Source organism: Brachycentrus maculatus, unplaced genomic scaffold, assembly GCF_059751285.1.
Source record: "Brachycentrus maculatus isolate JH-2025_06_01 unplaced genomic scaffold, ASM5975128v1 h1tg000050l, whole genome shotgun sequence".
In the NCBI taxonomy this organism is placed as follows: Eukaryota; Metazoa; Arthropoda; class Insecta; order Trichoptera; family Brachycentridae; genus Brachycentrus; species Brachycentrus maculatus.
This window is the reverse complement of record NW_028280804.1, coordinates 1,211,262-1,238,001: the sequence shown is the minus strand read 5'-3', so window position 1 is coordinate 1,238,001 and position 26,740 is coordinate 1,211,262. Positions and strand designations below refer to the sequence as shown.

The window sequence follows — 26,740 nt, the reverse complement described above, 5'->3', positions numbered from 1 at the left end:
TAAACAGTGAATTTGGCATTGGAAATGGAAAAGTACAGCGCTGACTGCAGGAGGAGGGGGAGATCGGAAATAGCGAGGCTGGGGTCAACGTTAGCCGAACTGTTGACGTATTTACGGACCAATTGGAGTTTTCCTAGAATCCGACACAAATCACCGACTTTATTTTCTAAGATTTTTACATATGCAGATTGGCGCAGTGTAGATATTCTTTGGCCCGCGCCTCTTGTTCAGGGTGCGAATACTCCCAAGACACCGTTTTATGCAAGTAAATTATCAAAATTACATCATCATTACAAACTATTTTCTAGATCCACACATGAAGGAAAGAATGTAATATGAGCATTTACATGGCTTATTATATTTTTATTGCGACATTTATTAACCATAATTAACATACACTGTATCACATGATTAAATCGCTCACTCCTTTCAAGAACGTCATTGATAAAAAAAACTTTCGTGAGAACGTTTTTAAAGTTTAAAAATATAACAAAATGTATTAAAAATAAACATCAAGCCACTTATTGAACTTTTTACTGTGCAACAAATCTTTTTAGGTAAAACCTGAAGGTTTTTTCTCCATTTGAAAAATATTTAGTAAATTTAAAAAATTTAATTAAACAATACCTTTTCTTCAAAATGCAAAAACAACACTTTCTGCCCTGTAGCGGGTAAATATTAAGTTAAAAATTTGCTGAGATATATTTATATTTATTTTATTTATATTTATTTTACTTTGTTGCATATCCGCTTCAACCCCTAGCTAGATTTTGCCGTTGTTCTCTTTTGCTCAATTATTGCAAAAATACAACGAGAACACGTCTCAGTTAAGTCACAGAGTGGCCCCCCGGGCAGTCAGTTCTCGGAGTAGTAATATTTTCATATTAACCCTAGAAATCCAAACTGTCGTAAAAATTACGAAGGAAAAATAACGATTTCTGGAAAAAACAATGTTCGCGTCATTCCTTTATTTTTTTCATTATTACATATAGCTCAAATAATATTACTATCACTTCTAAAATAATAAAAGTTTTTGAGTATCTTATTTATTCCCGTTTTATTTCTACGTCTTATTTTTTACGAATGATTTTTTAAATATTTATGTTTTAAATAAAAAGAGAAATATTTGTTTTTTTATTATTTACAAAAATATTTCAATTTCACACTATTTCTTTGAGCCTAAGCGGCTCATTATTAGAATTAGGCATCAAATTGTGGTGGAGTGGATTGGAACCGAGAAACTCTGACTTAGAGTTCGCGACACTAACCACGGGACCACAGCCCGACACATTTATTAACAACGTCACTCGTAGGATAGTTTAGTAATCTAGGGTTGAAAGTGATTGTTATTCCTGTTGCGCTTGACGCTGAGCGCGGAATAATCTAATATGCCAAACGAATGCTGCTTGCGAAGGTCAGGGTTGGTTCGGCTGTGTTTAGTATGGGATAAAGGATATTACGACACATATGGATATATGTATTTGTACAATACTCTCGCGTTTTGTCAAATCACCGCCTAATGGATAAATATCGCGATGTGTGATTATTGGCTAATAAATTAATATGAAAAATCATAAGACTATCGGTAGCATTCTTATTGAAATCTGTAGAGAACTAAGGGAGATATTAAGGTTTAAACTTTAGATATTTGAATAAAACGAAAAATGTGCGTTCGCATACGTCATCAAATTTCCGTTATCGAACGTTTTATGACGTCATATGGTTTATTGTCTATGGTTTATAGAGCTGTAACAGTAGTAGTATGGATTGTTTGCTTACCACTACACTACCATTTGTCTAATACAAATATGAGCGGAGGGAAGGGGGGTGGGAGGGTGGACCATAGACATCAACAAATAGAGCCGCCAATAATTTAGCAATGACACCAACATTAAAATAACTCCATCGTTTCTGTGACGTCATTCATTGCCAACTTACGAAAATAACGTTTTATATATATATATATATATATATATATATATATATATATATATATATATATATATATATATATATATATATATATATATATATATATATATATATATATATATATATATATATATATATATATATATATATATATATATATATATATATATATATATATATATATATATATATATATATATATATATATATATATATATATATATATATATATATATATATATATATATATATATATATATATATATATATATATATATATATATATATATATATATATATATATATATATATATATATATATATATATATATATATATATATATATATATATATATATATATATATATATATATATATATATATATATATATATATATATATATATATATATATATATATATATATATATATATATATATATATATATATATATATATATATATATATATATATATATATATATATATATATATATATATATATATATATATATATATATATATATATATATATATATATATATATATATATATATATATATATATATATATATATATATATATATATATATATATATATATATATATATATATATATATATATATATATATATATATATATATATATATATATATATATATATATATATATATATATATATATATATATATATATATATATATATATATATATATATATATATATATATATATATATATATATATATATATATATATATATATATATATATATATATATATATATATATATATATATATATATATATATATATATATATATATATATATATATATATATATATATATATATATATATATATATATATATATATATATATATATATATATATATATATATATATATATATATATATATATATATATATATATATATATATATATATATATATATATATATATATATATATATATATATATATATATATATATATATATATATATATATATATATATATATTCACTTCAAAACATCAATCAGCTTTTTTATGCGACGTACGTAACATTAAAATAATATACTTTTTAGAAATTAATGAGCGCGTGGCCCGGGAATGTATTGTACCAAACTCGTTATTTCGGCTCAGACGTCTGTAGGGAGGAGAGTGAATGTTGTTGAGGTTATGTAGAGTTAGGGAGGGCGGGGGGGGGGTAGTTCTAGACACCACAACAGTGTTGCGGCATTTAAATTACATATTGGAGAAGATTCCTAGTATGACATACAATAGTGTGTCCTCTAAAGACTCTCATGCCTTGGTTTAATTGCCCCAGACAGAATATTGCATTTCATATACATATTATATAATATTATTTATTTACAACATTTTGAGTGTGTCCAAATACTTGATCACGAAATCTGGGTTATCTCCGATTACAGGAGTTATTATCATATCATCAAAATGTTGCAAATAAATTATCCGGTCAAATTATAATAATAATAATAAAACCCTTATCCGCACCCCAATGGTGCATAGGGCACTGCGTCATGTAAACGCAGTGTTATCTTGAACGTTTACGCATGAAGGAAAGGTAATCAGCCCTCCACTTCAGGTCCCAGTCCAGGGTAATATTGAATAAATATAACAGTGGAAAAATCACTTATATTTTTTCCCCCCTTGGGAATCGAACTCGGGACCTACAGAACGGTAGCCGAGCGTGCTGACCATTACACTACGGAGGCGGGCAAAAAATAAGCTTAAATAATAAAAATTAAAATAGACAGATTTTGTGTACAAGTATTTGGACACACTCAAAATGATGTATTGTATAATATAATATATTATTTTTTATTTTATATATCACCCATTCTCTTTACATATCTATACCACCTTAAAGACCTTTTTTTGTCTTTTCAATTATCCCTTGGTCAGCCTTACATTCCTTTCTAACATATTCATTTTTAACTGTGTCATACAACAATTTTCCACACATTCGTCTGAGGGAACAAAACGAGGATGGCCAAAGAACACTCGGCACGACCGGATCAATCAAAATCTCTGGTCAATAGTCTACGTAATTGGAGGGCATGTATGACTAGATGTATGGACGTGAATGAAGCAAGGAGCGTATGTTAGGACAGGAGAGTGTGGCTTTCCATCCTCTCTGCCTACCCCTGCAGGAAATGCAAAATAATGGTAGTAGTAATAGTAGCAGATACATTTTTTGCGCAAAATTTGTGTGAATGGATGGGCCATCATACAATATCAGTTATTTTCATCGCCGAACGCGTCAGTAAACTTCTAACCTTGATAATTTAAATAGCGTCATTTTCGTAATATACCATCCCGAGGAGGGAAATCATGTAGTGCTTGTTAATGTTCAATTGTCGACCTTATAATTACTCAATTTTACGTTTTATGGGTGTAATGTAGAAAAAATATTTAAAAGCTTTTTGCCCCTTAAATACTGGGTCACACAGTTTTAGAACCTCCGCCCGATCCGATAATTCCGTATAATGTTATATGCTGTTGGTACTCACTGTGTATTATAACCGAAACGGACTCTTTTCTGTGTGTTGGTATGCGAATATCGGTGCATTCACCAACACATACTCGCTCGCCGAAATACTTTTTGCATACTTCCTCGCACACATGTACGCGATCGAGTTAGCTCACAGTATGTGCTCACCGTATTAGAAAAGAAAATATATTTTAAAATAAAAAATAAGATTATAATTTATATTTGAAGCACTTACTTTGTGATTTTCCATTTTATCATTAAAATGTAACTTTGTTTTAAAATCACAATAAATATTTTTTTATAACTTAATTATAATGTCTACTGGTTTCGAAGCTAACCGCTTTTTTATCAAGACTGATTAATACTTCTGATCAATACAGCGGTTAGCTTCGAAACTGGTAGACATTATAATTAAGTTATAATAAAATATTTATAGTGATTTAAAAAAAAAGTTACATTTTAATTTTAAATTAGAAAAAATAAGACTAACATAAATTTAGTTATATTCCTGTCAATTTCCGTTTCAAGTCCTACAAATTTAGCATAGTAATCTACGTGATAGATTTCTGGTCTTATAAAGTCCTAATGACGTCAGGTGTGACGTATGAAAATACAACACCCGACCCAGTTTCTCCAGGGTATGCTTGGCTACAATAGTTTAGAGACTAGAAGGAATGTGTATTTGATTACGCCTTTTTATCGATTGTTGCGCGGTATGATCGATAATCCTGAAATTATCCGGAGCATTGGTCTGTATGTTCCCGATAGTTACCTAAGACAGCGTCGGCATAGATTGTTTCACATTTCTATACACAGGACCAACCTGCCGATGGTTATGCGTGTAGGAAGAGCTACCGCTATGTTGAACAATATCACATTGGATATTGATCTGTTCCATGTGTCCGAAGGAGTTTTCCGAAGCGGGATTCTTCTACACCATTAAGTCTTCTTGCTTACTTTTAATATATACGCCTTGAATATTGTTTGTTATGTATATATTATTTTTTTTTTGAACAAATTGAAATTGAAATTGAAACACTACGTTGCAATACTTCTTAATAAGGATTGCATATTTTTAAATAGCAAATAAATATATATGGAAAATTAAGAGGAGTTGGAACTTTACATTGTATTTTCATAGATATTTATTTTACCCCGAAATCTTTGAGGTAAAATAAATATCTGTATTTGGTCTACAATAATGAACGTATCGACATGATTCATTGTTTCCCCGACAGGTGACACTTATTGTCACGATACTTCGATTGATACCACGATCTAAATATTTTTTTGTAATGGGCTCAAGTAACACATCTCAAGTAGTTCCGTTCTGCGGTAGGTTGATGAAATTTTAGTCACGGTAATCTATATTCTTCTTCATCTATGTTGAGATGTCAAAAAACAATATCATAAATATCTCCTATAGTTGGAGATAATCCAGATTTGTGAACATGTATTTGGACACACTAAAAATGTTGTTAATACTACGTTGCGTTGATCCTTAAAAATAAATTAAAAATAAGCTTACAACATTTTGAGTGTGTCCAAATACTTGTTCACAAAATCTGGATTATTTATACGTTATCTCATGGATTGTTACACGTGTGTAAAGTGATCACTTAAACCAGCCTATTACGGTCGTTAGCCCCGTAAATCCCCAGACTTCCATATTCTTCTTTTCCAAATTCCTTCCATATTCCTTTTCTTCTTTTCCTATCACTGCCATCTCCTTTCCTCTTTATCCCATCCTTGTCTCATGTTCTTCCTTTATATAGACCTCTATTATGCATAGTTGTGAAGAACTATAATTGGAACTCATGATTTTATTTTTTGTATTCTGATGTATCATATATTGTAACTGTTGTTCTTCCTTCCGATAAAATAAAATAAAAAAATAAAATTCTTCTTCATCTTTGATGAGAAGTCAAAAAAAATTAAAAAAAGTTCTTACAAGTTCGGCTCACACCAAAAGTGCATTTAATAAGTTCTGCCTTCATCCGACCGGTTCCAAAGCGCTGCCCCCCCACTGTACGCGTACCGATGTGTATGTTTGTGCCATTTTTTCACAGCAGTGTTATTTGTGTTCAAGTTCAGGGTCATTCGTTTGTCTGCTGGAATTTTTTATCATAAATTATCACGCCGTTTGTCGGTGGAGTGGTATAGGCGGAGTGGCATAGCGGGGAGGGGGACTGCATTCTGCGGGGGGAGGGGGGCGAGAGGCGGTCGAATTCCGGGGGAATTAAAAGCTACAAGCATGCAATTCCAGTTTGGAAAAGGCTATATTTATTATTGTTTTTTTTCTGCATATCTTGTTTTACTAATTAATTATTTAAATTACTTGTTTTTTATGGCTAATTAAGTAAATATATGAAATTAAAAACAAGTTATACTTAAGAAAATATGTGCCTCGTATTGCATTGCAATATTGATCGTGTATTACGTGACCATACTATTCTATAATCCGCAATTCGGTTCAAAGGTTTATTTTTATTTTTGTGTTTTTCAACACACACACATATCGCTCACTCCTTTCAAGAACGTCATAAATAAAAAATTGTCAATTTTGAGTTGGGCATGTTTTCGGAATGCCCAGAAAATGTACTATATCTCAGCAAAAGTGGCATATTTTTAACTTAATATTTACCCGCTACAGGGCAGAAAGTGTTGTTTTTGCATTTGGAAGAAAAGGTATCGTTTAATAATGTTTTTAAATATACTAAATATCTTTCAAATGGAGAAAAAACCTTTAGGTTTTACCTAAAAAAATCTGTTGTATATTATATATGTATATACATATAATATGGTCAGGTCAAGAGTTGGAATAATCGGCAGGTACGTAAAAAGGATATTCATGAATGTGGAAGAGGCGAAGATTGTTTACAAAGACAGGTCAGTGTGGCGTTCTATTCTCTCATTCTAACCTACCCCTGTGGGTATGCGGCTCGATAGTTATATCATATTTTTCATATGTATTTTTGATCCATAGTTTTTCATGAACCACAAATAGCTATGGTCCATCAAATATTTTCTTTAATTGATCGAATTATCACAATAGTTAGTAAAATGTTAAGTTTACATTTTTAAAAAAAGTTAGGCGAAATAGCCTAATAGTTAACACAAACTATTAATAGATAAATTTGTCCGCCTCCGTGGTGTAATAATGGTCAGCGTGTTTAGCTACCGTGCTGGAGGTCCCGGGTTCGATTCCCAGGGGGGTGAAAATAAATATTAGTGATTTCACACTGTCATATTTATTTAAAATTACCCTGGACTGGTTCCTGGAGCGCGAGAGTGATCACCTTGCCTTCATGTAAGTAATGATCAATAAAACACCGCGTCAATTCGATGCCGTGCCCTATGCACCATTGGGTGCGGATAAGGGTTATAAGTAATTAATAGATAACTGAAAAAAGGGGGACAAAGTTTTAAAAACTCAGTCTATGCTCTCTTTTAGTAGCAGAATAGCCCATTAGGCGTCGCTCAAATTTTTGTGTTTGGACCATACTTGTGGCTTTCTTCATTCTTCGTCTTTTAACCCTTATATGAACCCAATAGTATGATATAAATTATAAGTGATATAAACTATATATACGGTGTTATCTCGATCGTTAAAATACATGAATTAAAGGTGATCAGTCCAGGGTAATATTAAATAAATGTTAGTGTGAAAAATCACTTATGTTTATCTTGAACCCCGGAATCGAACTCGGGACCTCTACGCTAACCAAACGCTCTGACCACTACACAATGGAGGCGCACCTACCGCCCGAGAACTAGGATCGTATATAGTTATTCATAATCCATCATTTTAATGTAATTAAAAATAATGATTTTTCACTACGGATGTGTTCACGCATTATTTTATTGTAATTATATTTGTTCACGCATTAATCATATTAATATTTTTTTGTTTCTTTATTTAACCTTTTATTGTTTAATTCGTATCTAGACATGTCTAATAATGTCATGCTTTGTAATTGAAATGTCGCACAGTGAGAACTATAGGGTCGTACCTGCAAATAAAATTATTTTCAGCAATTTCAGATTTAATATTTGAAAATTGATTATAATTCAATTCATCGATTATTAGCACATAGAGCAATAGTATGTAAAGCTTGCTTTCAAGTTCCAATTAATACCATACAGCATTTTTTCTATCAAACTGCATTCATAAGTCATTTTTGGACTTTTCAGTAAGCACTTTCTCTCTCTGTGCATTATACGTGTATGCACGATACACGCACGTGCGTAGCTTGACAATACGCCTGGTGCTAGGCAATTATGTTACCATATACATTTTGTTATCATGTCGTGGGTATACTGGCAAAAAACGTTAACTCTAAAATTCATGTTTGAATAATCCCTGTTATTTAAAGCTTTTAGCCTGAGTAAAATACCTGCTATTAAATTTAAAGTTCAATTTTATTTGTAAAACCACATAAATATGGCATTTCAAATTACTTAGTGTATTTTGCCAGTTTATAGAATGTTCTAAATTTTATAATACTGCATCATTGTCAAAATTGCATATTTTCGAGTTATTTTTTTTTGCCAGTACACTTACGATATATTTACTATATTTTGTAATCATGTTACCATATAAGTTATTATTTAATTTTTTTGTAAAACAATGCTTCATTTGTTTATTTAAAAAAATGTGAATACTGCTTTTAAAAAGTCGTGTTATTGAGCTCAACTCCCTCTAAAATAAAGAGTTACTTACGTTTAGGGGACAGTTAAAAAAATCTATTGAAATAGACAATACAGTTGTGAGGATTCATTGGAAAGTGGAAATATTGAATTAAAATACTTGTATTTTTTAAAGTTTTTCTTTGTTTTTCCTTTTTTGAGTTAACACAAAATAAAACAGAAATATTCGGTGATAATACAGAAATGTCCACCGTTCCAGCCTAGTCATAAAGTAGTAATACAGATATATCCATCATTCCAGACGAGTCATAGAGTGGTAATATAGAAATGTCTATCATTCCAGCCTAATCATAGAGTATACAAAAATGTCCATGATTTCTGCCTAGTCATAGGGTATACAAAAATGTCCACTGTTCCATCCTAGTCATAGAATGGTAATACTGTTATGTACATCATTCCAGCCTAGTCATAGAGTATACAAAAATGTCCATGATTTCTGCCTAGTCATAGGGTATACAAAAATGTCCACTGTTCCAGCCTAGTCATAGAATGGTAATACTGTTAGGTCCATCATTCCAGCCTAGTCATAGAGTATACAAAAATGTCCACTGTTCTAGCCTAGTCATAGAATGGTAATACTGTTATGTCTATCATTCCAGCCTAGTCATAGAGTATACAAAAATGTCCACTGTTCTAGCCTAGTCATAGAATGGTAATACTATTATGTCCATCATTCCAGCCTAGTCATACAATATATAAAAAAATCCACTGTTCCAGCCTACCCATAGTCAGCAGAGTGGCAATACATTGATATGATAGAGTGGCAATACAGAAGTGTCTCCCGTTGCAGGTATCCATGATGTCGGGCGCCGTGGCAGCAGGCGCGGGGGCTGCGGGCGGCGCGGACTCGGGCGGTGGCGAGGCGGGCGCTGCCGACGGGGTGCTCGTGCTGCACCGGGTCAAGCAGGAGGCCGAGGCCTGCTCCCCCTCCACCAACATGTACTCGCCCGGGACCACCGTCCTGCAGCACGATGTAATCACACACATTTCCTAACAATAACCTGACTGTATAATATAATATGGTGTAATGGTCAGCATGCTCGGCTACCATTCTGGAGGTCCCGGGTTCGATTCCCAGGAGGGGTCAAATAAATATAAGTGATTTTTTCACTGTAATATTTATTCAATATTACCCTGGACTGGTACCTGAAGCGGAGGGCTGATTACCTTTCCTTCGTATTAACGATCAAGAGAACAATGTGTTTATATAATGCAGTGTCCTATGCACCATTGGGGTGTGGATAAGGGTTTGAATTGAAAATAATATGGTAGTACCATTCCATTGCTTACATCAGTTGTTAACACATTTGGGTGTTTTTTACGTCTGCGGACCTCTGGCCACAGGATTTGATAATTGTGTTCATGTAGTTTAGACCTCAACAAAGAGATTGGTATATCTTCTTCTTCTCTCATTACTGAGGGTTGTGACCCTTATAGAAGCTACAGCTAAACTACAATGAAGGATGATAAACGTCGGAGCCGGGAATTGTAGAACAACTATGACCAATATTTATGAAGCTAAAATGTAGTGGAGTGGAGCGGCTGAACGCTGCCATATACTCTTTTTTTTTCTCCCACATAATGCATACTGGAAAGCACTATAGTAAAAGTGTAAGAATCCCTTACCCGTAGCATGACCTGGCATTTATAAGCAGGGTGCAAAAAAGTGAAAAAAAAAAGACCTTGATGGAAGCAATGACCCTTCTCCAGTTATCCCTTGACTGCGCTGCACGTAGCGCTCCAACCACCGAGGTGCCTGCTGCTGCCTTAATTTGATCGGTCCATTGGTAGTGTTTAGTTTACACCAAGAATTGAAATAAAATAGAAAATCTTTTTTTCCATAATACAGATTATGGAATATAGAAAAAATAGTTCGTATTTGAGAGTATGTTTGTATGGATGCTTGTGATTTTCAATTGTACTTATGCTTTTGAATAAGTGGCCGAGTCTAAATTAGTTTAAATGTGAATATAATTTATATTTCAGATTGACTATAGTCAAAGTCCCGAAGACACCAAGTACCCCATGTCGCCTGCCAGTCCAGACCGACACTTCTGCTCTTCCACAACTCAGCCGACTGGAACGCCACAGCCCGAAGTAAGTCTCGTACTGATCCAATATCATATTTCATCGGACCTGTCATTTCCCAGTTTTTATTTAAAAAATAAATGACCGCTGTTACTCTAAATTTTAGTTCCAATACTGCCATTTTTCGATTGTAAAATGTCAATTATTTATATGCAACTGGGTTAAGAAGAATCTTAGTTGTATGTATAAAATCATAATTGAATTAAATTTGATTCTGTTTTAGTACATTTTGGTTAAGTTTCTAAACATACTTCAAATAAGACATATTGCTCACTCCTTTCAAGAACGTCATAAATCAAAATACTTGATTTTTCAGGACATTGTTTTTAAAGTTTAAAAAAATAATATTCATATATTACCTGTTGATTCAAAAGTTTAAATTAATCTTTAATAATTTAGCCTGGCTGCATGCTTAAAAAAAAGAATGTTCATCTAGAATTCTCCTAAAAACATACAATTTGCCGCTACAATCTTCCTGCATTATGAAGTCTTATTCTGTCGGATTATTCCAAAGACGAGCATCCTGAATAAGAAAGAACAGTTTAATTTGAAATTGTTTTCAAAACTGTCTGAATTCAGATCGTTTGTCTCCCATTCATTTTGACTGTAGAATTCAAACGATCTGACCTGTTTAGTTTATTCAGGGGGGGCTATTCCATTATTGTCGGCCACCGTATGCATTGTGAATTGGGTGTATAAATTATTTTTTAGTAACCACATTTTCTTACAGAATACTGATAAATACTTAGGCTTCTTACATACAAAATGTAAATAATATATTTGCTCGTAAGTGAAATATGATTTGTGAATACGCTTCCAGACATGTTACTCAATAATACTTGGCAAACCCAACTGATTATTCAGGAACATTTTCGAGAAACAGCCTGAATTAATATCCCGGGATTTATGCACTCACATTTCATCTATACAAGCCTGCACTAAGAAACAAAATTATACCATGCTAAAAACATTTAAAGTGGAATATTTCGAAAAATATATATTTGAAGTTTTCGACAAATTTTTCGGCAATTTTCTCTACTTCTATAAGTTGAATGTAAAATAACTCGATTTTATTTATAATCTTGTATTTCATTGTACAAAATCTTTAAAGTAAAATTCTCTCCAATAATCGATTCAGCCGATTTCCAATAAATTTTTTGTACAAATTTCCTTTGATTGGAAATTTTCATTCTTTTTTGTTACAAATTAATTACTTTTCGCAAACTATAGCGAATAATTAATATTGCTTACAAGTGATTTGAAAACTTCATTAATTGATTCGGCAATCACTTTGTGGTAAAATCTATCCATTTTTAATTAATGTTTTACTTAGTAAATACCACTATTTCTTAAAATGTACTGTGACAAGTATTTCGATGCATTCTGCATCATTTTCAAACACCGTGTTTGAAAATTATGCGGAATGCATCAAAACACGTGTCACAGTAGAATTTAAGAAATAGTGGTATTTACTAAGTAAAACATTAATTAAAAATTATTTGAAAACAATAGGTTTCATTAATGTATTTACATAATCCATTTTGTAAAATGTGTGGATAATGATGGCGAGTAGTTTTCCTGATGCATCTAACAATAATACCTTTTTTATGTTATTATACTGTATAATTTCATGAATATTTGTATTTATTGTGATTAGTTGGGAATTTGTAAGCCTGATTGTGGAAGACCTTCATTATAATTTATTCTTAATAAGTTATAATGACAGTAATTAAATTGTGCGATCAAGTAATGTTTAAAGGTGATTTATTATAAGCATTATTACTGTTTCATCTCATCTTGTGGGAGTATGTATTAACCGATGTCACATATATTATACGTATGTATATAGAAGATACGTTTTCTTGTTGAAATGTTTTCTGATCATTGCAAAGCATTATATGTATGTATTCACAACATTTTGAGTGTGAACGCGAATTTGTTCAGAAATCTGATTTTATTCCATTTAGGAGTTATTTTTACAATTTTTTTTACATCTCAACATAGATGTAAAAGAATATGTAAGTCCGGGTATTTACATTATATGTTTATTTGAAATGCAATATATTTTTTAAAGGAATAAACTGCAAAGCCTCTATTTTTATAGGCATGTCTTCAGGTAGGATAGATAGGGAAGGTAAATGTGAAAAATACACAGACCAATTAAAAATAAATCTTTCTTGAATTTATTCAGTAATTGGCGGTAATCGAACCCGCGACGCCAGTTTTGCAGTCGAGCTTCTACCCAACTACGCCACGGCGCCTGTCTTTGAATTAGATTCTTTTCATTTTTTCTTATCATAGTGGTGAAGGCGTTTAGCTTCCAGATGTGTGTTTATTTAGTACATATATTACTTTTCCAATAGAGATGTTGCACTGAAAAAACGTGCACTCCGTAATGTCATCACTGTTAGATCCATTTGAGAAGAATGTGTGTAAACATATCCACAAGTTGCAATCACAAGGCTTTATTTATCTGTGGATAAAGCCTCATTGAGCATCGTAATCCCTCGTTATAATAATATTTCATTAGTGGCGTGCACAGAGAATTTATTAGGGTAGGCAGTAGTAAGGTAAGCTAGGTACTACTTACTAAGGTAGGGTAGGTACTGGTTGCGTTTTTAAAATTCACACAGATACGTTAGGATAGGCACGGCTTTTATGCCTATATGAAATGCACACTCCTGTATTTCATGTATATGTTTTGTTGATTGCAGGAAGGCAGTAAAGAAGAAGAGACTCCCCGGAGACTGTGTCTGGTCTGCGGCGACGTGGCGTCTGGTTTCCACTACGGAGTGGCGTCTTGTGAGGCTTGTAAAGCTTTTTTCAAGCGCACTATACAAGGTAATTATACTAGTAAGCCACACTTCTTTTTTTTATCATACATCATCACATTCGTTCATTCCTAACATCATCGATATCACCATTTAGTCTAAGAAACAAACGGTCGCAATTATGATTAACCTGATCATCGGTGAGCACTTGGGCAATAACAGTAACTAGCACACATTTGTGAGCTGTCGGAATCCAAGGTGCAACCCTTAATTTTTCAGCACAGAGTATTTGGAATGTAATGATTTTTGGCTTAAAATATGCATAATTCTTAATACAATGGATATTTGTGCAAATAATTACAAAGCTGAATGTCATTTGGTAAGTAGAATGATAAAATTGATCTATGATACTCCGAGTGGTCACCAAATGTTTACCAATCGGAGGATGCATATCGATAAAGAAAACTTCGAGGATGAGCCAATTACACACAACCTTGATACATTATTATGAATGAAAATTTTCTGTTATTTTTCTTAAATTGTATTTATTTTTAAATATATGTTATTATGTTTCTTACAGAATGCTGAATTATTTGAGTAGTAATACTAAAATCATATCATTGAGTAGTAATATCCAGAAAGAAATAATACCATAATCGGTCAATATTTGAGAAAAATATTGTTGATTGTGTGTTGAGATGTGTACAACACCTAATAAAAAATAATTTTACTTCAGAAATTAAAATGTCTTTAGAAATTTTATCGTACATACTCCAAGAAAAATCTCAGCACTAAAACGGTTAAATCTAAGTACATAGCGGGTTAAAGTTGTCTATTTTTAATTTAAGTTTTACTTAGTAAATACCACTACTATTCACCATTAAATTAAAAATGGATAGATTTTACCAAAAAGTGACTGCCGAATCAATTAATGAAATTAATGTTGTCTATCTCCATAGTTATTTATGTATGTCTCTCGGATGAGGTCTTCTTTCTGACTACATCCCAACTTATCGTCTTTGTAGACTGCTGGGGTCAGCTCGCCTCGTCCTCAGGTTGTGGGTCTTTTTGTCATGGGCAACGTCACCCAGGCCATGTTTTCTCTTTGCAGCATCCACGAATTTTTTAGTCTTCCTCTAGATATCTTTCAAGGAAGATCCTATTGCTTGGCTCTCATGAATGAGGTATCCTCATCTATTAGTCAAAGTATAATAGGTGCTCTATTTTTATTGTCTTGAATTGTCTCGTTGCAGGGAACATCGAGTATACGTGCCCAGCTTCCAATGACTGCGAAATAAACAAGCGACGTCGCAAGGCGTGCCAGGCCTGCCGCTTCCGCAAGTGCCTCCGCACCGGCATGCTCAAGGAGGGGGTGCGCCTCGACCGAGTGCGCGGCGGCCGCCAGAAGTACCGCAGACACAACGACACGCACTCGCTCGCCATCGTGTCCCCCTTCAGCTCGCAACAGCGCCCCGCCCTCGAAGGTTAAATTTCTTTTATTTTACTCTGCAAGATGAGGGAAGGTCGTTTTCTAATAAAGCATTTTTACTTCTTTAAAAGCATTTTAAACCTGAAGTACTCATTTTTACAACCAAATATTCTTAATTCTTATTATATAAACGCAAAGAAAATACATCAGGAATATGCTATATTACAAATAATTTACCTGCAAGTACTGGGAGGCTACTCTAATTTGCATACAATAAACATCTCATGCATTTTTGACAACATGAAAAAGTTTTATGACCTGTTTTTAAGAGGGATTAGCCTCCTGCGATGTCGATTCCCAGCTGTTGATCCATCTCTTTGGTGGTCTGTCCAGGAGTCATCTACTTTGGGGTTAGCCGTACAGTACAATGTGGGGGAGTCTGGATGGTTCCATTCTCCTCACATCCATTGTCTCCTTTGTTGCCTTCCCCACCTAACAACATCTTTGATCTCACATATATCTCTTATCCCGGTGTTCCTTATTCTGTCTCGTAGACTCTTCCCAGATATGCTTCTTAGAGTCTTAATTTCTGACACTCTAAGCGCGTTTTTTGTGCCAATGGTGTCCGCTCTACTTTCGATCCCAGACCTTGGGAGAACAAAAGAGGTGTCGGAAGACCCCAAAGAGATGGTCTGACGACATTGTCGCTGTGGGGGGTAAAAACTAGCTGCAAGCAGCAACTAACCAGAGGAAATGGAAAGAAGGGGAAGAGGCCTATATACAGCAGTGGAGGTCAGAGGGCTCATAAAGAAGAAGAAGATGTCATGATGATAAAATAATAAAATAAAAAATACCTTTCAGACATCAAGATCTTGGAGGTGCTGTGCTCCTACGAGCCGGAACTGCTGGTGGCCTCCCCCTCCCCTGCCGTGTCCCCCTCCAGCCCCGCCTCCGCGCACTCCATGCTCTCCATGCTGAGTGACCTGTACGACAGGGAGCTGGTGGGCATCATCGGCTGGGCCAAGCAGATACCTGGTGAGAATGTTGTCTTACTGAAATGTCCAGATGGCCTCATTCGAGTGTGGTTTTATACCTAGTGAGAATATTTTCTTACTGAAATATCTAGGGGGCTTCATCATAGTGTGATTTTACACCTGGTGAGCATCATTGACTCTGGGTCAAGCAGATACCCGTTGAGAGTGTGATTTCATCCAAGTGTGATTTTATACGTATCGAGAGAGAGATCCATCTATCATCGGCTGGTTTAAGTAACTACTTTATGTTTGAATAACTTTGTAACTAAAAAGAATTTGTTTTATGGAAGTTTGACTGCATTTTCAGGACTAGTTTTAAAAAATATATATGTATGGTATATCTTCATATGGTAGGTCTAATGACCTGTTTTTAAGAGGGATCAACCTCCTGCGATGTTGATCCCCAGCTGTCAATTCATTCTTATGTGCGAAATCACAATAACGATGACGTACGGGTCATCTTTCACCCAAAAAATCTGTTGATAATAAAAATTTAATCGTTAATTTAAAATACTGATAATTTTTTATCATATCAGCAAATAAAGTTCATTAGAAGTGATTTAAGAAAAATTTAATTTTGTGAATTATCTAACTGTTTAACCTGTTAACCGGGCGGTCCGCTGTCCAATTACGCAACTTGTAACGGGCGCGAAAATAGGTAGGTATGTGTAAGTACGTACCCGTCACTGCTCACCCAGAACACGTCATCCACTCTCAATAGCGAAATGATACTGATTCACTTTGTGTCTTAAATTCATGCCGAGACATGTATAGATGACTAATACCTTTGTTGTTGGAAAAATATACGTCCCGGCCGTTCCAGGGCGCAACATTTATTTCAAGGACGTATTCATATGTCTTACCCGTACCCGATATTGTTATATCGCGTTATGACGGCGGGACGCATAATTCGTTTGATGTATTTATGCGTCCCGCCCGGTTAACAGGTTAAAGTTATCCAAGTTTAGGTCTTCAAAAGTGTCAAACATGAAGGCCTAAGTAAAACCTTTTATTATTGTTAGCCACTAAAACCAACTATATTTTCTCGATATTAGTGACCGGTGGGCGTTTCATTCCAACACAATTGGGCTATAAAGTGTTCAGTTTTGTATATTGGTGGATGTATTTCATTTGCAGGCTTCACGGATCTCCAGTTGAATGACCAGATGAGATTGCTACAGAGCACCTGGGCCGAGATGCTCACCTTGATGGTCGCCTTCAGATCCATGCAGTCCGGCAATCAGGTATTTTCATCTTTTTCATTTTGATTATCACATGTTACCTGTCACCATACATAGCTCCCCGGGCTCAATTGTCTAATCTCTTAAACTCTGCAAAAAAAGTCTTAAAAAGAAAATATTAAAATCGAGTCGGTTAGGTTAATATTTTGAATTGTACCTTTGACACAGTTGACCTTAGTTTCGACAGAGCACTCACTCGTGTTCAGTAGAAATCCATCGGAAAAAAAACTCAAGAGACGATAACCTTGTGTAATAGTTTTGTCCGCCTCCGTGTTGGTCAGCTCTACGTGCATGTAAGTTGAGACGCTCGGCTACCGTTCTGGAGGTCCCGGGTTCGATTCCCAGGGGGGGGTCAAATAAATAAAAGTGATTTTATCACTCTTTTATTCAATATTACCCTGGACTGGTACCTGAAGCGGAGGGCTGATCACCTTTCCTTCATGAGTTAACTATCAAGATAAAACTGCATTTATATGATACAGTGCCCTATGCACCATTGGGGTATGGATAAAGGGTTTGAAGTTGAACAGTTTTGATTCGTTTTTGTTACAAATATCAAGTGATTGAGTGATTATTTTATCCGCAGAGTACGACGCAGTCTTCCGGTAGCAGCGTGCGACTCCGCTTCGCTACCGACCTCACTATGGACGAGCGGGAGGCTCGGGACGCCGGGGCCCATGAGCTCTACGTGCATGTAAGTCGAGACAACTTGGCTCACTCCGCATGCCAATTGTGGATCTATTCCAATAAAAATTGGAAGAGATCCACAATATATTTTACTGAAAAAAAAACTGTTTTATTCTTGTGATTAATGCAGTGAATAGCAATTGATTATCACGGCAGCCAACGTCAGGTCATAAGCCTTGTGAATACCCAGACTTCCCATATTCCCATCATATTATAAAAATAGCTTTAAAAATAGCATCTTATATATCTTAAGGTACATGCACATACCAAAAGAATTATTCAAATCCAAAGGGTTTTTGCACTCAAAAGCTTTTGTACGGTAAAACTACTAAAAAGTATGGTATGTACTAAAAAGGTAGTGCATACTGCCAACTCAATCTAATTCCGAAACTTATTACTATTTAATTGTAGTTATATGATTCTGGTTTAATTATATTAAAAAGTGAAAAACCAATATATCAAAAATATTGAGGATTAAGACTTTATTTTCTGAGCGCCATAGTGGCGGCATTCGAGTAGTACGGCAAGCCATGCATGCCGCTTCTGTGACTGCACTTCAGTGCTAAGGGTTAATATATAGGGCACTAAGGGGTTAATCCAATGTTTGATTTAATAATATAATTTAAAGAAAAAAGTTAGTTATTAAAATTCGTATATCACAGATTAAAGTATGAATCGCTCACCCTTGTAGTGCCGTTTTAGCTTTTATTTGTATATTATACTGCATTCAGTCTGTAATAAAGAGATTTGTTTTTGAAATTTTTCATATTATTTTTTGACATCTCATCAAAGATGAAGAAGAGGCAGTCTAGGCATTTACGGGGCTGACGACCGTCATAGGCTGGTTTAAGTAATCACTTTACACACGTGTAACATTCACCAATTCTACCCATTATTGACAACAACACTACTCAAATTCTTGGAAGTTCTAAATATATTGGGTTGATGCAAAAGTTTTGACCGTTTTTTACATATATTTTTTTTTAGATTTTTTTTCTTGTGTATTATTTATTTAATAAATTATATAATTTCCATCAGTTCTTATAACCTTCTCCCATCTTTCTATCAACTTATTAATACCAGTAGTATAAAATTCCGTGGATTTTAATGCGAAAAATGAAGTAAGGGATGTTTTTACCTGCTCTATTGAATAATTTTTTTCATTATTTAAATTTTTTTGCAGTGATCGGAATAAATAAAAATCAGAAAGAGCAAGATTTGGAAAATACAGTGGATGCTTGATAACATCCCAATTTAACTCATTTAGCTTGTGTTGGGTCATCATAGCCACATGTGGTCGCGCGTTGTCGTGATGAAACACTGCCCCTTTTCTGTTTACCAATTCTGGTCTATCCTTTTGAAGGACCATGTTAAATTTGGATAATTGCTGACAATATCGTTCTGCTGTACTTGTCTTATCGTGTTCTAAGAGTTCAAAATACACAATACCCTTATTATTCCACCAAACACAAAGTATAACTTTTTTTATGGATTTCGGCCTTCGAAGTTGTTAATGGGGCTTGTCCAGGTATAGTCCAATGTCTTTTTCTTGTCACGTTGTTGTACACGACCCATTTCTCATCTCCCGTCACCAAACGATGCAAAAAAGGTTCATGTTTTTGTCTCGCACTCAAAGCAACGCGCGTTGAAACACGATCTAATAAATTGGCAGCCGACAATTGATGCGGTATCCACACGTCGTACCGCGAAACCATTTCCATACGCTTCAAATTTCTTAATGCGATTGTTTGGTTGACTCCCATCATTGACACAATCTCCCTGATGGTTAGACGTGGATTGGTGTCAATTATGACTTTTAATTCGTCGTCATCAGACTTCAATGGCCGCCGGGTACGTGGTTTATCAATGAGTGAAAAATCTCCAGATCGGAATTTCGCAAACCATCTTCGTACCTGTCGAACTTTGATCACATCTGCTCCATACACTTCACAAATGTTTTTGGTTGCCACACTCGCGGTATTGTCTTTACGGAATTCATAAAGTAAACAATGACGTAAATGCACTTTATCAAACGACATTTTGAAAAAATACAAGGGGTTATTACTGTACTCTGGCCAGGCCAAAACTGAATAGAAAGTAGAGGAAAAGCATCCTTTATACAATGGAATCATAAAAAAAGAAGATACTATTCATAATTTATGAAAAAAAAATTTTCACCTGGGATCATAAAAAACGGTCATTACTTTTGCATCAACCCAATATATGAATCAATTTTGAAACATTATTCTTGAATCACTAGAACTTCACTAGAGACATCTATTGGTGAGATGGAAAGAAGCTTTTTATTAAGCGGAAACTCTTTTATGTGAGGTCTGAATCCTGGATTACAATCACACACATGAGAAACGCCAGAAAATATCATTTTTATTTTTATTATTTAAGCTTATAATGACCATTATTGACCAGATAATTTATTTATAACATTTTTAGTGTGTCCAAATACTTGTTCACAAAATCTTTTTGTGACACACTCAAAATGTTGTTAACCTAAGTCTAAATATTAAATGTGAATAATGAATTTATTTCCAGTGTGTACAAGTGATATCCCGTTTGGAGAGGATCGCCATCCTGAAGGAGGAGTACTACCTGCTGAAGGCGCTGATCCTCGCTAACTCGGACATCCGACTGGACGAGCACGCTCACCTCAAGAAGTTTAAGGACAGCATTATCACATCGCTCAATGACTGCCTCAATATACTAAGGTAACGTTTACTATCATTCCGTACCCCACTAACTCGGAATCAATCATATTCCTCTTCTTACCTTTATCCGCACCCAATGGTGCATAGGGCACTGTATTGTATTGACACAGTGTTATCTCGATCGTTACTCACATGAATGCAAGGTGATCACTCCTGCACTTCAGGGACCAGTTCAGGTATATATTAAATGAATATTAGAGTGTAAAATCTTCTTCTTCAAACCCTTATACACACCCCAACGGTGCAAAGGGCACTGCATCATATAAATGCAGTGTTATCTTGATCGTTAATATATGAAGGAAAGGTAATCAGTCCTCCGCTTCATGTACCAGTCCAGGGTATTCGTATTGGAGGGAAACCAGAGTAAACATTAGAGTGAAAAAATCACTTATATTTATTAGACCCCCTGGGAATCGAACCGGGGACCTCCAGAACAGTAGCCAAGCGTGCTGAACATTAATTCCACTACGGAGGTGGACAAAAAAAGAAACTATCCTATCCGCCTCCGTGGTGTAATAGTTAAGAGTGTTTAGCTACTATACTGGAGTTCCCAGGTTCTATTCTCAGGAGGGGGGGGGGTGAAAATAAATAATGCTAATTTTGCACTCTAATAACCGCAGGAGTGATAACCTTGCCGTCTTGTGAGCAATGATCAAGATAACACTGCATCAATACGATGCAGTGCACGATGCCCCATTGGGTGCAGATAAGGGTTAGAATAAGAAGAACGAAAAAAAATGAGGCTTTTTCTAAATAAACAATAATTATTTTACAGACCTTACAATGCATCGAGTGTTCTTCAGCAGCTGCTCCTCATTCTGCCGGCGCTCCGGCAAGCCGACCACATCGTGCGCAAGTTCTGGACCTCCGTCAACCGCGAGGGCAAGGTTCACATGAACAAGCTCTTCGTGGAGATGCTGGAGGCCTTCTTCAGGTAAGGACGGCGTCGGAGACAGCACGGGAAGACTCCGGATTGGCGCTTCCCTCGGATAAACTACGTGAACACAGGGAAGACATTGGAACCTCGGCCGCATTACGCTTGATACGTGGAAACATAATTATGGCTTGTGTTTTCAACCGAAATGTCCCGGTCAATGAAGCCGGTAAATCAAGGTTATGCCCGGTTATGAATACGAGGTTGATTTGGCAAAGTGAGCATCTTAACACATTTCGGACGGGTGTTTTTTACGCCTGCTGGCGACGGGATTTGAAAATTATGTACAAATAGTTAAGACCTAAACATTGGTACATAATACAATATAAAACATGAAATAATTCCTTCTTTTCTGACTTTGAAATGAGGTCGGCGCAGAAGGTAAAAATACCCTTCCCGTTCTTTAGAATCAATCTATCAAATAGGTAAAAATACCTTTCCCGTCCGAAGTGTGTGTGTTAACAATTGGGCCGATCAAAGCCCCAAAATTATTGTCAACAGAGGAGTAAGTGGTAGTAATTCTCTTAGAAGATTCTTCTGGAACGTTTGTTACTTAGGATAACAAATACCTCCTATGTGAGAGAGCAGTAGTATTTACTTTCCACTTAATGATGTGTTTGTCAAAATCGTAACCATGCGGTACGAGTCCTGTAACGTGAACTTGTTAAGGGTAACTAGTGTGTAGAATGGCTACTACTTATATTATTATTTGTGAAATGTAAAAATATATCGTTTTCGGTTGGGAGTATAACCGAACTTATGTACGTCACAACCTAATTTTTTTATCGTGTACAGAGACTAAAAGACACAATCTCCCAGTGAAACAAGCTAAACTGCTGAACGGGTACTGAAATTGTTTTTTTCTAATGCTGTAAATTTATTTTCGAATTGACTTGAGGGTTTTTGACCAATACCTTTAGATAGCTTTAGATACCTGTTTACCAATAGATGCAGGGGTAGTAGGCAGGAATAGAACACCACACCAATCTGTCTTTGCAAACAATGTTTACCTCTTCCGCATTCATGCATCTCCTCATACATACCCGCCGATTATTCTAACTCCCGACCTGACCTGACCATGCCCAAGTATTTGAAATACTTGATCAATATCAAGTTTTCCTCGGCCTTTCTCTGCTTCTCTTACCAACCACATTCGCCTTATAAATTTGTTTTACTAATCTTTCTTCACTCATTCAATTTACACTTGTATTATTGATAACGCTTGTATTATTTTGTTATATCACCATTTGAACATCTATCATACAACGTTTTACTGCACATTCGGCTGGGAGAATGCATTTTGACTGCATTTAGTCTACTTTTAGTATCCTAAGAAGTATCTGACAGTCGTGAGTACAATAGTAGAGAATACTCTACTCACAGGCTGGCTGATGCTCTCCAAGGTGCCCAGCCTCTCATTACGGAGTAATAAAATAGGTTAGACACATTTTCTCGTGGTTTTCGTCACAGATTCTATCTATGTTTAGGAGTTTCTATATTCGATCCTCATTATACCACAACTTGATTTCTATTTTTAAACACAAGTCATTGAGTCTTACCTGAAAATGTTATTGATTGAAATATTTGTGTTTATTTATCTTAATAACGTAAATTAAAAAAAAATAAACAAACTTTTGAACAAATTTCATAGTGATTCATCGTAAAAAGCGTTAAAAAACCACTTAAATATTGTGTAGGGTATAGTTATAGTTACTGTATTTCCTGGTTTGGCCGGGATTATCCCAGATTGAAGGCACATCCCGGTTTGTAATATAATACTATCCTTCCCAATAAGTATCCCAATTTATGGTCAGGGTAATACGGTAAGTCTAGGTATAGTCAAGTTATCGTTTTATGACATTAAAAACCATTAAATTAAACTATTCTTGATTATAAACAGTACACGTTCAGTAGTCAATGTTTGTAATTGAGTAATAATACATATGTTAATATAACATATAAGGTTATATCGGATTGTATATATATATATATAAACGTTACAGCAGGAGTGTTTGTTTCCGTAAGAATATTTAATTTTAAGAATACCTTACATTTTTAACTCATCGTTGTTTTAACTTACTTATTAATATTTTTACTATATGCAAAAGCTGTGTTAGGAATATGCTTTGTAGATCGAGAAGGATAAATAATAAATATTCACATTATAATAGAAGACACTTGTACAGTACGTGTTGTAGAAATGTGCTTACATATCATATATGTATATCAAATTGCTGTGCATTCCAAAATTACACGTCTCCTAGCACGAGTGCTTTGGGTTCGAGGTAAAATTATAATTTTATAGATTTCACAGCTTTAATTAAGTACTCTGATATTTAGATTATTTCATTTGGTAACAAACTTTGTGAATTCTAAGACTGTATGAACGTTTTTAATCTAAACATATTAAATGCATTTGTCCTTGAATCCTTTCTCTTAAAATAATTTACACAGTGTATCTGGATTGTAGACAAACAATATACAAGCTGAGTAACCGAGAATTTACAGTTTATCTGGATTGTAGACAAACAATATACAAACTAAGTAACCGAGAATTAAAGCTTTGGTTTGAAATGCGATCTAAGTGAGAATTTACACAGTTTATCTGGATTGTGGACAAACGATATACAAGCTAAGTAACCGAGAATCAAAGCTTTGGATTGAAAAGGGATCTAAGTGAGAATTTACAATTTTTTAAACTAATATTTAGTGGCATGTTTATAGGTATTTAACGCTTTCATGACCAGAGCAGTCACTTTGGTGGTTTCTTGATATGAGTAGTCCACTCGCAAACCACATTATGTTATAAAATTAAGTTTTCAGCCGATAGCGCCAATCGGTAGAAGATTTAATCTTCTACTGATTTGAGCTTTTTTTTAAGCGATTTTAGAAAGTGAACTGTCGGTCGGCATAGCGAGTTTTGCATAAGTATTGATTTATCTTCTCCATTTTATTCTTAACTTAAAGAGTTTCGGCAGATTATGTTAAATATGGACATTAATATTTTTAATTTTCTACCGATTGGAGCCATTGGCTAAAATACAATTTTTTTTAATATATCGCTCACTCCTTTCAATGAATACAATAAAATGTATTAAAAATAAATATCAAGCCACTTATTGAACTTTTTACTGTGCATCAGATCTTTTTAGGTAAAACCTAAAGGTTTTTTCTCCATTTGAAAAATATTGAGTATATTTAAAAAAAAATTATTAAACAATACCTTTTCTTCAAAATGCAAAAATAACACTTTCTGCCCTGTAGCGGGTAAATATTAAGTTAAAAATATGTCGCTTTTGCTGGGAAATAGTACATTTTCTGGGCATTCCGAAAACATGCACAACTGAAAATTGTCAATTTTTGATACATGACGTTGTTGAAAGGAGTGAGCGATATCATGGTTCGCAAGTAGACAAAGTATGAGTTAACATGTTAAAATGGTTGCGGACACTTTATTTTTACAGGAGTTTCCCATAAGGACACATCATGTTTTTATATTTGAAAATATTTCAGTTGGATATATTTTATATCTTTGCCCTACATATACATAGTTGGTTCAGTTTTGCACCAGTCATAATTTTCTTTTCGAGTGCTGTTTTTTTACTTAGCTAAACTGTCTTCATGAGAAAAAGCATTTATTATAAATCTTCTGTTGTTAGAGTTAGTTTTCAATCATTTATAAAAAATAACAATCTAACATTGGAGTTCTGTAATCTGAAACAGTGGTATTTACCAAGTGAAATTTAAATTCGAATGGATAGATAGTCACAAAGTGACTGCTGAATTAATTTTATACAAATGCAGATATAATAATAATACATTAAATGCAACATTTTATTTTTTCACTTTAGGTTTTTTATTTACAACATTTTGAGTGTGTCCAAATACTTGTTCACAAAATCTGGATTATCTCCAATTAAAGGAGTTATTTTCATATTATTTTTTGACATCTCATCAAAGATGAAGAAGAATATGGAAGTCTGGGCATTTACGGGGCTGACGACCGTCATAGGCTGGTTTAAGTGATCACTTTACACACGTATAGGATTCGGACCTCACATACTAATATAAGAGTTTCTGCTTAATAAAAAAGCTTCTTTACATAATAGATGTCTCTAGTGAAGTTCTAGTGATTCAAGAACAAAGTTTCTAAATTGGTTCATATATATGGAACTTCCAAGAATTTGAGTAGTGTGGTTGTCAATAATGGGTAAAATTGGTGAATGTTACACGTGTGTAAAGTGATCACTTAAACCAGCCTATGACGGTCGTCAGCCCCGTAAATGCCCAGACTTCCATATTCTTCTTCATCTTTGATGAGATGTCAAAAAATAATAGGTTTTTTATTATATTACTTTGGCTCTTTTAGCGTTAAATATGCCACAAATAAACATGCACAAAAAAGTACATAATTCAATGTTGACCGGACCAACACTCTAGCTATTTTTATAATTATTTAAAAATTGATCTCTTTTAATAGATTCTTTTTTTAAGGAAGGCTCTAATTTGAAAGTTTGGCTTTCAGCTAATCATCATTTTATTATATAAATGTTAGATTAATGCATTGTGCATCCCATAAACGTTTTTATGTAAATATGTTCTTAGCGGCTAAAGTAAAAAAAAGGCTCCAGAAAAAAGCTTAAACAAAGATCCCCTTGTCAACAGTTTCATGGAT

General features: G+C 34.3%; 1 protein-coding gene across 3 annotated transcripts in view; it reads left to right on the top strand.

Annotated features, from left to right (window-relative positions):
- ERR (estrogen-related receptor) overlaps positions 1-23,696 on the top strand; it is a 96,167-nt gene extending 72,471 nt beyond the window's left edge. For 2 of the 3 annotated variants that reach the window (XM_088277839.1, XM_088277837.1), the window contains exons 2-10: positions 9,949-10,131; positions 11,145-11,255; positions 13,961-14,087; positions 15,271-15,501; positions 16,308-16,481; positions 17,618-17,724; positions 18,308-18,415; positions 20,959-21,131; positions 21,907-23,696. In XM_088277839.1, coding sequence (XP_088133965.1) covers positions 9,955-10,131; positions 11,145-11,255; positions 13,961-14,087; positions 15,271-15,501; positions 16,308-16,481; positions 17,618-17,724; positions 18,308-18,415; positions 20,959-21,131; positions 21,907-22,069 — 1,371 coding nt within the window. In that variant the 5' untranslated portion in view covers positions 9,949-9,954 and the 3' untranslated portion in view covers positions 22,070-23,696. Of the gene's footprint in view, positions 1-9,948; positions 10,132-11,144; positions 11,256-13,960; positions 14,100-15,270; positions 15,502-16,307; positions 16,482-17,617; positions 17,725-18,307; positions 18,416-20,958; positions 21,132-21,906 lie in introns of all 3 variants that reach the window. The other variant, XM_088277838.1, reaches the window with a different exon arrangement.
- The last annotated feature ends 3,044 nt before the right edge of the window (positions 23,697-26,740 follow it).